Genomic DNA, 14,662 nt, shown 5'->3' with positions numbered 1-14,662 from the left:
TACTCATTTTACCAACCTCGGAAGGATGGAAGGCTGAGTCAACCTTGAGCCGGCTACCTGATTAGTGAACTGTTATTGGGGAAAATGGACTATGAAGTAGGTGGTGATATGGCTAGCATTACCCTTTCTTTCAGCCTTGCTTACCCTGTATTTCCTGTTTGAACTGTTGTTATTTATTTATTTATTTATTTATTTATTTATTTATTTATTTATTTATTTATTTTATTACATTTTTAGACTGCCCTCTCCATCAGACGGGCTCAGGGCAGTTTGACAACAAATTAAAAACAGTAAAAACATTATAAAAACATTAAAACATCGAATAAAAAACCATTACAGTACATAGCTGACAGTCCCTTCTACTTTGTGACAGATTTGCCCTTTTAAATTTATATATATATATATATATATATATATATATATAAACACAAGTATGCTGATACATTTTATAATAAACAAGGAAATGACAAGAGTACTATAGATCCAAAAAGACAAGTAGTAGTAAAAAGGCCTGTTTTATTAATATTGGGAGCCAGGACAAGACCTGTTTAGAGGGCCAGTTTCAGGCATGGTGATGGCTGGAAGAAGCACAACTGGCTTTAATGCAGGCCCAAAAGAGAGACCTTTGCTGACTTGAAGGCTACAATCCTAAGCACATGTTCAAACTAAATATGGTTTATTTCAGATTAATCATGCTTAGGATCTTGAATATGGGGAAAACATGGTGAGATTGTTATAAGGAACATAGCATTATATTAAGTTCCATGGAGAGCCGCTGTTTTAATTCTACTGCCAATTGATTGTGGCAACCATGTTGGTCTGCAGTAGAACAGATTTAAGTCTAGTGACACTTTAGAAAATCTTACTGGTTTCTAAGGTGGCACTGAAGTCTTGCCTTAGTACAAGGGTCCTTGTACTTGTGGGCACTGTGGTGACCACTATCTCCTTTCATGGCACCTGTTAATGCCTGGTGCTCATTATTTTGTGACATACTGTGACTGCACGACTTTGCTTACAACTGATTTTATTTGTGGCACATCCCTGATATGACGAGGGAAAGGGGAAGAAAGAAGAGGGGGGAGGAGCCTCTGAAGTAAAAGTCTCTGGACTGAATGTTGCCCTAGTACCCCATCTACTTCTGTTTAATAATAATAATGTTTGATTTATATAACGCCCTTCAGGACAACTTAACACCCACTCAGAGCAGTTTACAAAGTGTGTTATTATTATATCCACCAACAATCAACTTGTAAGGCGGGTGGGGCTGAGAGAGCTCTGAAAGAGCTGTGACTGACCCAAGGTCACCCAGCTGGCTTCAAGCGGAGGAGTGGGGAATCAAACCCAGTTCTCCAGATTAGAGTCCTGCCGCTCTTAACCACTACACCAAACTGGCTACACCCCAGCCACCACAATATCCATAGAAGGAAGGGGGGGAGAACCACAAACTTCCATCAATTGTAGCTTTGTGTTCTCTAAAGGGCTTGTAGTTGTGAGTCTAATAATGTGATCCTTGATAGTGAGGTGGTTAGATACCCCTTTCTCACATCTATTTTGACTGTACAGCACACAGTTGGAATAGAACAACCGCCAAAGATTTATTTATAGGAAATAAGTTGTAGAAACAGTTATATGTTTTACATATAATAGTAAGAACTAATTTGCAACTAGCTCACAACCCTACTCCCAAGAGGTTATGCTTTTTCTTCACTGGGAGTTAACTGGTTGAACCTGAGCCTAAGTTAACAACACAACTGCTGAGGGGAATAATTAATGCTTTCCTACCAGGCAAGCTCCCTCAGCATATAACGTTCCTTTGTAACCACTTTACCATAGCTGACAGGCTTCTACTCAAGTATTAGGCCGTTCTTTTAAGTTTTCAGAAAACCAGGCCTCATTTGTATTGTTTACAGATTGATATGTTGTATATGTAATAGTTATTGTTTAATTGTTTTCTGTTAATAAAATTAAAATTATAAAAAAAGAAAACCAGGCCTCAGAAACAGTGCTAGAAAAGTTACATTTTGGATGGCCCTTTATAGGGTGCTTGTTTTGTTCCTTAAAAGAAGGTTCCTACCCTACCCTGCTCCAAAATCCTCACTAAAAATCCCAAAAGAAAAAGCCTAACTTAGTTTATGCTGTTACCCAGAGCTACCAAAAGCCCTATCCAAAGGAAATGTTATCAGTTATCACTTCTACCCTTTTTAAAGCTGAAGTGGCTCACTCCTCCCTCACGGAAAGTTCTAGGGGCTCTGATAGGTTGGCTCATCTCTGGGGTGTGTTTCAGGACTTAATCCATTCAGAGCCCTTAGGGTTGCCAACTCCAGGTTGAGAAATTCCTGGGGATTTTGGGGGTGCAGCCTGAAGAGGGCAGGGTTTGGGGAGGGGAAGGACCTCAGATAGGGTTGCCAGCTCCAAGTTGGGAAATTCCTGGAGATCGGGGGCGGGGGTGAAATCTGGAGAAAGTGGGGTTTGGGGAAAGGACCTTGGCATGGCATAATTCCATAGAGACCACCCTGCAAAGTAGCCATTTTCTCCAGGTGAACTGATCTCTGTGGCCTGGAGACCAGTTGTAATTCTGGGATATCTCCAGCCACTACCTAGAAGCTGGCAACCCTAACCTCAGCAGTGTATAATGCCATAGAGTCCACCTTCCAAAACAGCCATTTTCTCCAGAGGAACTGATCTCTATGGCTTGGATCACTTGTAATTCCAGGAGATCTCTATCCACTACCTGGAGGTTGATAACCCTAGCCCTAGAGAATAGGCAAAACTTTGAGGATGACTGCCATAGTACCTGCCAAGTGTTTTTAGAAAGTAGACGGGGCCACTTTTGCCCAACACACCTTCTGATTGGTCACTGGAGATCTGATTGGCTATGTAAATTTTTTAAAAGTTGCCATTAGTTACTATTAGAGCTGTGGTAGGTGGGTAGCCATGTTGGTCTGCAGTAGAACAGCAGGATTTGAATCCAGTAGCACCTTTAGACCAACAAGATTTTCAGGGTGTAAGCTTTTGAGAGTCAGAGCTGAGTGGGTGTCTGAAGAAAGGAGCTCTGACTCTCAAAAGCTTACACCCTGAAAATCTTGTTTGTCTCTAAGGTGTCACTGGACTCAGATCCTGTTATTAGAGCTGTGCACAACCTCACACCCTGAGGTTGACTCTGCCTCTTGTAGCAGCCATTCTGTGGTTGGCTCCACCTCCTTTGGCAGCCTTTTGTGGTTGCACCCACCATCAGAATTCCAAAGCTAACTGCAGGGTCCAAAAAGATTGGGGACCCCTGCCTTGCAGGGGGGCACTGTGGAAGACAGAAGCATGCGGCATTTTTTATGATACCAAGTTGAAATGGTGGTTCACAGGGCAATGAAAGAGAGAGGGGAAATAGTTTTACAAGGGAGCGCCAAGCTACTAGCACTGAACGAAATGGAAAAAGATGCAGGGGACAAAGAGCAGAAGGTACCCAACCTGAATTGTGCGAAAGCCAAAAGAGCTCAGTGGCCCGGGAATAAATTGGTCAATTGATTCAGATATAGGCAGGTGCTAAGAAAGTAATTTAGTAAATGTTCAAGGAATCTGCCGGGAGGAGAGAAATGTGTTGCTTTTGAGATAATTTCCCAGAAGCTTCATAAAAGAAAATTGATTACAGGGATTTAATAAGTAAAAGAGCGCCAAAATATATAGTAATCAAATGAGTTTTTAATTACATCTCAGGCAGATATAAAGTCCAAATAGTGTACTTTGTATCTAGAAAGTCTGAGAGTAATGCTTTGGTAGCCAAATTATTTTTAAAAGGCTAATTTCCATAGGAATTATAGTGGGGCATTTAATTAAAGGAGTGAATCCGTGTCCCAAAGCCAAAGTGTACTAAATACACAAATAGGGTTTAAATATCAAAGGAACCTCTAAAGAAAGACGTTTTATGCCCTGTTAATAAAATCTACCCTTTGGAGTACTTCTGGTCCAAATGTCACCTGATTAATGTGCATAACAAACTGCAGTGTTTTTTTAATTACACTATATATTTTACCACTATTCTATAGAATTAATTGCCTATACTTTACTTACGACTGAAAATCAAAGACCAGGGAAATATCCGTTTCAATTTATTTTGCTCAGTTTTAATATCCCTGAGGCAATAATGAAGAGTATTTGAGCTTGGCTTAATGGTGTCCTCATCCTTGTTAGTTAATCTCTAAACATCTGAGTTGTTAGGCTCTTTAATATATCTTTACATAAAAATTTACAAACACTGCATCACTTCCAGAGAAAGAGAGAGAGAGATGGGTGTGTTGTTTTACTTCCCTGGCTAGAATAAAACAATATACAAGAGGGGGTAATAATATAGGTTGATGATAAACTAATCAGTTGAAGGGCTCTACAAAGCTGTCACTAGCAAGTGGGAGGTCACAGTAGTCCAAACTAAAGAGCCAAAGATGTGAACTCTGACAGCCAAGGCCCAGGCATCCAGTTCTCAAACTCTGAACTTCCTTCAGCTTCACTATTTAAATGTGTTCGGCTGCCGCTCCGGACCTTTCAGGTGCTCTGTCAGTATTAAACATCCAATCCTTCTCTGTTCTGTACTTCAAGACAATGCACAGTGAACGGTGTGGGTGTGCGAAGGCGGAAATGTTTCCTAACTGGCCGATCATGGAAGGCACAGAAGGAGTGAATTGCAGCCAATGAAAACCCAGTTCTCCCAGCAAGAGGAGGAGGAGATGAGAGTTGTACTTGGCCAGGCACTCTGGTAGCTGATGAACCTGAGAGGTGATAGTGAGCATGGGCCATGCTCATCGCCTCATGGCATGCTGCCAGGAGCTCAGGAACGTGTCTCAACCCTCCGTAGATTTGCAAGGACATGAGGGGGCAGCTGGGTGAGAAAAGGAATCTCTCTCTCTTCCTAGATCCAGAGGAGTTAGCTGTGTTAGTCTGCAGTAGCAAAATAGTGAAGAATCCAGTAGCACCTTTAAGACTAACCAACTTTATTGTAGTATAAGCTTTTGAGAACCACAGCTCTCTTCGTCAAATGTATGACGAAGAGAGCTGTGGCTCTCGAAAGCTTATACTACAATAAAGTGGTTAGTCTTAAAGGTGCTACTAGACTCTTTACTATTTTTCTCTCTGTTCACTGTACTTGAGCTGCTTTTTCTTGTTGTCAAAAAGGGACATACTAGAAGCCCCCTTTCCCCACACTCCTATGCTTCCTAGCAAATCAACTTGTACTTTTCTGAGCATTTTAGAATGATATCTGTGAGCCTCCTTACGGGTTTCAGGACAGTGCCCTTCTCACAGAGCTTCACGAGAAATGGAGCTGAGCAAATATTCTTTGTATTAAATCAATTAATATCCTAATCAATGATCCGCCTCTTCTGTTTTCTTCCAGACTTTAGTGAAAGTGAATGGCAAACTGAAGCCCATGCTAGACTCGGTAGTGACCAATAGAAGCAAGTGGGAGGAACTGCACCAAAAAAGAACGAGAACAACCACAACAGCATCCCCATCTTCCTCTTCCAACTTGACTGCATCTCCGAAGAATATAAATTAAGCCTGCAGACATTTGCTGCTGCTAGAACAAGAAGCAACCCAAAGGCTGGTTGAAGTTAGTAACATAGAAGGGGTTTTGTTTTCTTTAACAAAAGGCTATCACGGGCACGCTTTGATTTGAATGAAAAATGATTTGGCTGGCCACGGTTTAGCTTTCGGCAGGACGCTTACTGGGTCTGAAGGGAGGCTCTGCAATAAGGTTACGTTGGCGTCTGCAGTCACTCGAAAGACTTGGTGCAGCCTGCGTTCGGTCAGCGTCACCGTATTTCGCCTGCAGCTATGAAAGTGGCACACGTGGTCAGAGCACTGATTTGGGACTGACATAAGAGGATCTTGCAGCTTTAGTGAAATTAGGGAAAGATTTAAAAAAAAAAGATTGAAACATCAAGTGGATTTTGGAGGGGGAGAAAAAGAATAGTGTGCAGGGATAACTTGGTTTGCATCACTCCAGTTAAAATCAACCAGTTTTAGCTGCATTTGTGATGTGTATCTATTTTTACCCTTTCCCCCTCTCCCTCTTCTTTTACTATGCTAGAATGTTCAGAGAAGCCTGCTTTGTACTCTAGAAAAGTTTTTTAACAAAACAACAAAGCTCCATATGATTGATCGGGAATTTTAGAATTGCCTATCTTTGCTACATTTAAAGGGGAGGAGGAAAATGAACTTTGTTACATTTAAATAACCGACATGTTCTCTGGCTTTTCCTTAAGAATTTCATATTAGCAATTGCTCTGCGGGCGGAAGCTTATTTAAAGGTAAACATTTCTGCATGGTAATTTGGGTTGTTTTTATTTATTTATTTATTTTGGTTTGATATTTTAAAGCTTCTTTGCAACCCTCCCCCTGAGAAAAGAACCAACGGCGTTCCATTAAAACTGCATAATAAAAAATGAAATCTGCCTTCTGGTAAAAAGAATTTGCACTATAGGATATGGATATGGCTTTCTAGTTTATTTTCGGAATCACATGAGTTCTGACTGTTAAGGACTGGTGTATCACTGGAATATGTCATAAATGGAGCAATGACTGACTACCTCTGCTTATTTCTGGCCAGTTTATTTATTTACGATAACATGTCCGTCTACTTGTTACAGCTAGCAGAAATCGAGTGGAAATCAACTACACAGTGTGATGAAAAGTTTTTTTTGTATTTGTGAAATTTGTGAATCATACTTGATATAAACAAAAGTGAAACACACCCAGAGATATGTATATACTGCAGACAACGCAGCTGCCTCAGTCCCCCCCCACCTGCCCTTGTTTCATTGTTAGCCCGACAACTTACTAGTCCCTAATGAGATCTGGATCGACACACATTAGTAGTTCAGTTTGAACTACTAATCTGGTGTGTTGAGGAATATGGGTTGACTGGACCAACATGCAGAGAAGATCGTGGTTGCTTCATGTGCCCAGGCTAAGTCAGCCAACTCTTACTGTGCCATTTTGTGCGCTGGGTACACAGCAAAGAAAGCATGTGGCTGCTTCTGAATGTGCTGCAGGCTGTACAAATTTTAATCGTCTTGCATTCTTAACATGCCAGTTTGGACACCTGAACTGATATGGAGTTAGGATTACTCAGAGGTTAGTAGGGGTGGTGGCTGCCTATGGTTTCTTTACTTGTTCTTTTCCCAAGGAACTGTATCAATTCAGATTTTTTGCAAAAATGTCATATTCCCCTACTTTTATGTATATGTAGCAAAACACCTGTCACTAAAATGGGTCTTGTGACGTGTTGAGGAATGTGTGTGAGTATAGAGGAAGGGCTTGATTCCTCAGGGGGAGCATTGCCCCTCTGTGTGCTATGCACCGTGAGATTGACTCCATCTCTCTATGGGCTCCATGCTCTTGACAGCCAGGACTGCCGGTATGGAGAGCAGAGTTTGCCCCCATCACAACGGCGCCCAAAGCAGTAGCAATTTCTTTCTCCAGTAGAAAAGTCTAGCAACCGTTCATCTGTATGTGAAAAAGTAAAGCGGCGCACTCGAGGACCGTGCCTCAGGCAACCCATGTACTGGGCTGGTCATCAAGCCTGATCCAGTTCATCTCCATAACCACATTCTAGATAAAGAAATGACTTTTTACAATCTAATCCAGAATCCTTTTTGAGTTTTTGCCTTGATTCATAAATAAGCCTGAGTCATTCTGACGTACACTTGTTCCCTGCCCTCTCCCCTAAGCCTACTTCCAAAAAAAAGCAGTTGAGAAATAAGGGCAAAGGGAGGGTTCAGGGCTGCTTCCTGGGTCTTCATTAAGCCACAAAATCTTACAGGAAGTCATTGCAAAGACCCCTGGAAATTGTAGTTTCCCAGGGCTTTCTGACATTGAGAAAGGACCAACAAACCCATACTGAGTGCATTACATCTAGCCTTGAGGTTATTTTGGCATGGATCCACGTGGCCAAACCAGCCAAGTCAAGGTAGGGGGCCATCTTCCAGGATAAAATAGCTTTGAAATAAGAAAGCTTTTACGTTTTTGCAGCTGTATTAACTTGCTTCTCAAGCAATAAAGCTGGGTCCAGCGTACAATCAGGCTCCTAACTAGGGTTTCCAACCTCCAGGTAGTAGCTGAAGATCTCCCAGAATTACAACTGATCTCCAGGTCACAGAGATCATTTCCCTTGTGGCCACTTCAGAGGGTGTTCTCTATGGCATTGTACCCTGCTGAGATCCCTCCCCTCCCCAAATCCCTTCATCTCCAGGCTCCAACCCAAAAATCTCAAGGAATTTCCCAAGATGGAGCTGGCAAACCTAGACCAGTCTTGGCAATGACCTCCTCTTTACCTCTTTTTAATGGATTTTTCAAAGACAACAGAGGCCTAGCTTCGTTAACTCAGGCTTCATTACAGCTGTAATGCTTCCTTTAGACCTCTGATCTGAATCTGCATTTTTAGTTCCTTATATCAACTAAAGTCTTTGTTGCAGCTCTCTCTGTTGGTCAGCGTAACTATTCTAACACCTCTCCTCTCTGCCGGATGTTAAGGTTGGGGGGAATAGAAGGGGAGCAGGCTAGCAGTGTGGCCTGCAGAGGAGAGAAATTAGTAAGGGTAAGAGAGACCAAGATGGGTCACTGTGTCAGTCCGTCTGTAGCAGTAGAAAAGAGCAAGAGTCCAGTAGCACCTGTAAGACTAACAAAATTAGTGGTAGGGTATGAGCTTTCATGAGCTGAGCTGTGGCTCATGAAAGCTCATACCCTACCACAAATTTTGTTAGTCTAAGAGCTAAACTACAAGAGGCGAATTACACAAGGACACTCATGTGAAGGGAGTCGCAATGTTAGCCAGGAAGCTGAGTTTTAAAAGAGGTGAGAAGGCTCTGTCCATTTCCCCTCTGTACAGAGCCAGCAAATACCTGCTCAGGGGGGGGGTTGTTTATTTCCTCTTTACCTCCTAGAAGGGGAGGTGAAACTGACAGAGCCTTGGGGAGGCAAAGAGGAAACTAACAAACCCTCTGAGGAGGGATCTTTGCTGACTCTATAGAAAAGGGAAATTGACAAAGCCTTCAGATCTCTTTTAAAACTCAGCTTCCCGGTTATCATTGGAACTCCCTTCACATGCACGTCCTCTTGTAATTCATCTCTTATAGCTTTGCTGTTATAGGTGCTACTGGACTCTTGCTCTTTTCTACATAGTAAGGATAAGTGTGAAGTGTCCCTCCCGTTTGGTTCTGAATTGTTTGCTTTTTAATGGCTGGCATCTTTTCTAATTTTCAGAGAACGCTTGGAGAAAACTTGGAAAGAGATACCCAGTCCTAATAGAGATAGGTGGGGTTTGACCATCTGAACTTGAAGAGATCCTGGGAGCTGGTTTTTATTAAATGACCTTCCTTAATGATACAGTTGTCCAAATTTAGCCCCAGTTATGCCAGTCATAACTTAGAAAAACGCTTTGAACTCTGCAAGCCAATCCCTTTGGTCTGGGGGCAATAGTCCTGATGACAGATTCACAGGAGTTGCATCCACATATCAGGCTTCATTGGGCAGGTTGGAGTTTTGGGGGGAGGTGGTGTAAACACCAGCCGAGTCTGCATGGCTCTGTTTTGCGAGCTCAGTTTCCATACCGCAGCGTTTTTTCCCTGACTGTCTGCACCAGATTTGCAGCTATGAGTAGTCACTCCAGCCAATATGCGGCTTTTCTATGGCTTTTCTGGGAGCACTTATACCATTTTTAAAAAATCCACTTTGCAGTCCGCTGCTTCCCCGTGCACACTCTTTATTCTGTTTTTGGGTGTTCCACCCTCTTCCCCCCTCCCGTCCCCTGCCAGCCCACTTCATTGTGATTGGCTACTCTTGTCTACCCAGCAACTCCTTCTCTCCTCCTTTCCATCTCCCCTCCCATCCTCTCTTTCCTCTTTTGTTTTTTAAATGTTAAGTCCAGCGCAGGATCAATGAATCGCTGGTTTGAAAGCACAGGTGGGGGGGGGGAGTTCCCTTCTCATTCTTTTTGCAGAGAGATGGTACAACTGAAATTGACTAACCTTTGTCAATTTCATCTCCAAGCTAATTAGAGAAGGCGATACATTTCACCCCCTTTCCATCCACACAATTTGGAAATAGAAAATTTTTAAAAAGTGGCCTCCTTGTTGAGGGTGGGCAGGTTGTCATCGTCTGTGCCCCCCCCCCCCCCAATATCTCAGTTCATAACCAGAGAACCAGCCAGGACGTAGCTGCCCAAATATGACTAAAAAACCGTGGGTCCATACAGACCAAACATGAGAGGTACAAACGGCCAAATAAAAGCCGATGCCATGTCTTCAAGGATAGTGTGGAGTTATGTCCCTGGCGCAGAAGGGGATACTATGTGTTAGACTCTTTGAATAGATTTCAAATTGTCAGTGACCTGCAAGAAATACCTGCGCAAATGTCCTGTTTCTCAGAGCCAAGCTGCAAGTGACGAATGACACTTGCCTGGCAAGTGAACAGACTCTTGTGTATTCCTCCCTGTTCACTTGCCATTCACTTGCGCTCCACTTGATCAAGTGGAGAGCAAGTGAATGGCAAGTGAACAGAGAGGAATACACGTGAGTCTGTTCACTTGCCAGGCAAGTGTCATTTGTCACTTGCAGCTTGACTCTAAGTTCAGTAGAACTGTACACCATGCAAGTTAGCTTCTGACATGGCTAGTGCTAGGACTTGTGGCACTGCGGGAGCAGTACTAGGTAGGTCTGCTCAGAATGCTGTGTCCTGCTGTATACATGCTAACCTACATTATAAACATCCTTGCATTTCGGGATGGGATTTCATGATGGCAAAACTCGAGCAAAAGCAAGGTGCTCTGTTAATCCACTGTCAAGGTCCTGTCATTAAGCACTGCAGAAACACCATTAGGTTCTTTGTGCATTCTTATCTCAGGGCCTCTGATTTCAGACTCAAGCAAACTGCACACACGGAACAGGCAGAAACGACCAAGCACAAAGTAAAGGGGGAAAATACTCTTTATTTTGTCTCTCTAATGATTTGTGAAGAACTACAGGGGAATTTTTAAAAATGAACACAAACACACAACCTGGTTAGACTTCTTTTTCCAAAGACTTAACAGAGCAGGTAGGGAAGGGGAAACCCATGTTAGTACAGAGATGAATACCTGCACTGTTTGGAACTTGTTTCCGTTACCTCTCCACTGCCTCCCCCTCCCGCTTCTACTCCAATAATAAATAAGGATCTGGAACAGCGTGCTTTAAGCTTGTAGAAAGCTTATTTATACAATATGTGCTTTATGGCAAAAACAGACACTGTGATTGACTCGGTCCTGGTGGCAGCTACATAAAGCTTTCCTGAATTTTGATACGGCATATTGCTATGTGTGACATAATTTATAGCGCATAACCTACAGCTTCCTCCAAGGTTGAGTGTTCCCTCATTTCCTCTCCTTTTTATTGGCTTCAGCACATGGTTGCCCATAGCAACAGCACTGGCGGTGACGGGAATGCAAACGCATCGCAAGCTGACATCCACTCGAGGCCCTAACAATGTCAACCATCCATCACGCAGCTGTTTGTAATTGCCCCCATCTATTTTCCCATGTCCTGTGGTATCTTTTTCTGTTGTGGATCAACATCCAGAAAGTGCTGGCTAATGCTGTGGTGAGACACCCTAGCCCTATCACTCCCTTCCCTCTGCCCCTTGCCCCTCGAGTGACTAATTTTGCTTTCAGGCATACTGGGGCTGCTCCTTCAAAATCTGATGTTGCTCACTTTGAATCACAGGTACAAGTGCCTGAGTCGTTTCTTGGAAGAGTTGGGAGTAGCTGTATCTGTAAGGTCTGCCCATTCCATATATTTAAATAAAGATCTGGATCTTTGCAAATCTTTGTTTGCAAAGATCCAGTTTCCTTGGAATTGCATAGAAAACCGTGCCTGTTGAAAAAGTCCCACGTTTTTGAAATTCTCAGCTAGAAATTCTCAACTAGCTATCACTGTCTTGTATCGAAGACCCCTTATGCAATCTGAATGAGCCACTTGGTAGTTTGCAGGCACTGAAAAGTAAATGGACATTCGCTTGAACGAAATGCATTCTTAATACTTTATTAAAATATGCTGAGTTGGATCCAGCCAACATAGCTTTTTTTTGTGGTCAAAAAGTTATCTTCCTCCCTTTTTCTCCAGTGGAAAACTCGAATGGATCCAACCCACTGTGTGCTATGTGCAGCTTCAGTACTAATACAACAATTTTAGCTTTTAGTTACATGAGAACACAGTAGCTTAAAAAATGTTACTGTGGCAAAATGTTTTCACAACTGCACATATTTTTTCCTCCACATATGTAGAAAAACTACATGTGTAGTAAAGGAAGTAATTACTGCATCTTAGCTACCACCTCTCACATATGTAATTCAGGCACTGTGTTAAAGTCACAAATGTAAAGTAGGACTGGGCATGCAAACGGAAGCAAAGCTGTTTCGCATGTATATTTTAATACAGGTGTGCTAGTCAGAAAAAAATCAAGGGAGTTTGTATACTTTGTGCACATTGAACACGCAGGTGCTAATCAGTGCAGCCAGAACTTTTATTTGTTGGTTTTCTAAAATTTATAATCCATTTTTCCCAACAAGGTTCATTATTCACATAATACATTTAAAAAATACAGCAAAGCGAATCTAATATAAAGGTAAACTTTTCAGAAGATAAGAATCCATAGTTCAATGTTTGATGTTAATTAAAATCATCAGAAATATATACATCTGCAGCTAGTATTAGTAGTACAGTGAGTTTGAGTTGGCTCCAACCAGCTTTTTTTCTGGTGAAAAAGAGAGGTGGGGGTCCCCTTTGAACACCAAAAAGGCTATGCTGGGGATCATGGCACTTGTGTGAGCAAAAACCATGTAGTAAAGTGGAAGATTAGAAATCAAGCGAAAAAAGCAGGCAGGATCCGAGCCTTTCTGATATTTTACAGATGATACAATTTGCATGGATACACTTCAATCAGTACGCAGCTGTTTCACCATTATTTTATTTATTATTAATCCATCACGGTTGTATTTTGCTCTTCCCCTCCCAGGAGCTGAAGGCAGCATGAATGGGTTAGCCTTTGTTTTATCCTTCATAACAACTCTGAGGCAGGTTATGCTGACTGACAGTTAACTGGTCCAAGCTTGTTCACCAAGTTTCATGCCTGATTCTGGATCTGAACCCAGATCTCCACAGGTCACACTGGCTCACGTACGTACTGAGACAGGACTACCAGAGTACGATGAAATGCAAACACGGGAGCAAAGCTGGTTCTCTCCCCACTCTGCTCTTCCTATGTCCGAGCACTGAATGAGCATGTTTATGCTATGTGAAAAGGATTCTAACCAAAAGCAATTAAGATACATAAATCAGTTGTAAAAAAAGAGGCTTTGTGGTTATTAGTGTCTCCTTAATTAGGTCTTGTATGTTTTGTGCATTTCTCATTTTGATTATCTTGGGTTAGGATGTTTCTGATTTGATGTTTGAGGTCATGGGCATGTTGAAATCTGCATCTAACCCGCCATGGGAAATACTGTGATGGATTGGCTATTGGTATGTGTGCTGCAAATATACACTCGCGTAGCGAAATTAAGATTTAAAAAACAAACAGATCCCGTGTTCTCTAAAAATGCATACTCTATGCAATTTGGGTTTTGTATGCCTATCTATGTCTTTTCCTCTACCCTTAAGGATCACTTATTCCGATGATTTGCCTTCGTTCCTTCAATTCAGCTTTTTAATAGCATGGTTTTGAAATGGGTTACTTGGGTTTGTTTAATTTCTTCTCACTAAATAAATTAATAAAACCATGAAATGAGTGTCTGGTTTACATCTGCAACTGGAGCTCACTGATACCTCGCTTTCCTGGTGTTTAAATCACATTGAAAGAGGGGGGGGCGGGGGCGGCAAGAAGAATATTTCCTTTTCAGCAGCAAAGTGCCAATACAAAATGATGTAAACCAGGACAGAGGGAAGGAGGCCGGCAAAGAAACAATCTTGCGCCAACTCAAGGCTGAGCTCAGGCTTGCCCCCCACCACCACACGTTCACTTCCCCATGTTCAAAAGAACTGAATGTCCTCCATAGGTGAGGTGAAACAGGAGTCCAGCAGCACATGAAAAACACATATTGCAACATAAGCATTTGTTGAGTCAGAACTTACTTCGTCAGATGCATAGAAATGCACCACTCCTATGCATCTCATGAAGAAAACTGACCAAAGTTGACACTTTTGTTAAGTCTTTAACGTACCATTGGACTGATGTTTTATTTTGCTGCATCATACCAATGCAGATACCCATGTGGAATTATCCATATGTGAGGAAGGCAAAAAGCAGTATACAAATATAATACATAATCATTATTATTTATTTATTACTTCATTTATACCCCACATTTCTCCTCTCTGGGGACCCAAAGCAGCTCACGTTGTTCTCTCATTCATTTTATCCTAACAACAACTACCCTTTGCAGTAGGTTAGGCTGAGTATGTGTGACTAGCCCAGGGTCACCCAGCTAGCTTCTAGTACAGAGGAGGGATTTGAACCGTATTGTAGTCTGACATCCTAACCACTACACCACACCGGCTTTCCAGAATTGCACAAATTAACAAACCCCTTTACAGGAGAAGCTCAGAATCTGAACTTGTATCAATTTTCTTTTCATAAGGGTCACACAAAGTGG

General features: G+C 42.2%; 1 protein-coding gene across 1 annotated transcript in view; it reads left to right on the top strand.

Moving 5' to 3' along the window:
- PDE11A (phosphodiesterase 11A) overlaps positions 1–5,539 on the top strand; it is a 243,599-nt gene extending 238,060 nt beyond the window's left edge. The window contains exon 20 of the mRNA XM_054970122.1: positions 5,378–5,539. Within this exon, the coding sequence (XP_054826097.1) occupies positions 5,378–5,539 (162 nt within the window). The remainder of the gene's footprint in view (positions 1–5,377) is intronic.
- Positions 5,540–14,662: the final 9,123 nt, after the last annotated feature.

The sequence above is a fragment of the Eublepharis macularius genome, chromosome 2, assembly GCF_028583425.1.
Source record: "Eublepharis macularius isolate TG4126 chromosome 2, MPM_Emac_v1.0, whole genome shotgun sequence".
Lineage (NCBI taxonomy): Eukaryota > Metazoa > Chordata > Lepidosauria > Squamata > Eublepharidae > Eublepharis > Eublepharis macularius.
The sequence above is the reverse complement of the archived record's forward strand: the minus strand, read 5'-3'. Positions and strand labels throughout refer to the sequence as shown.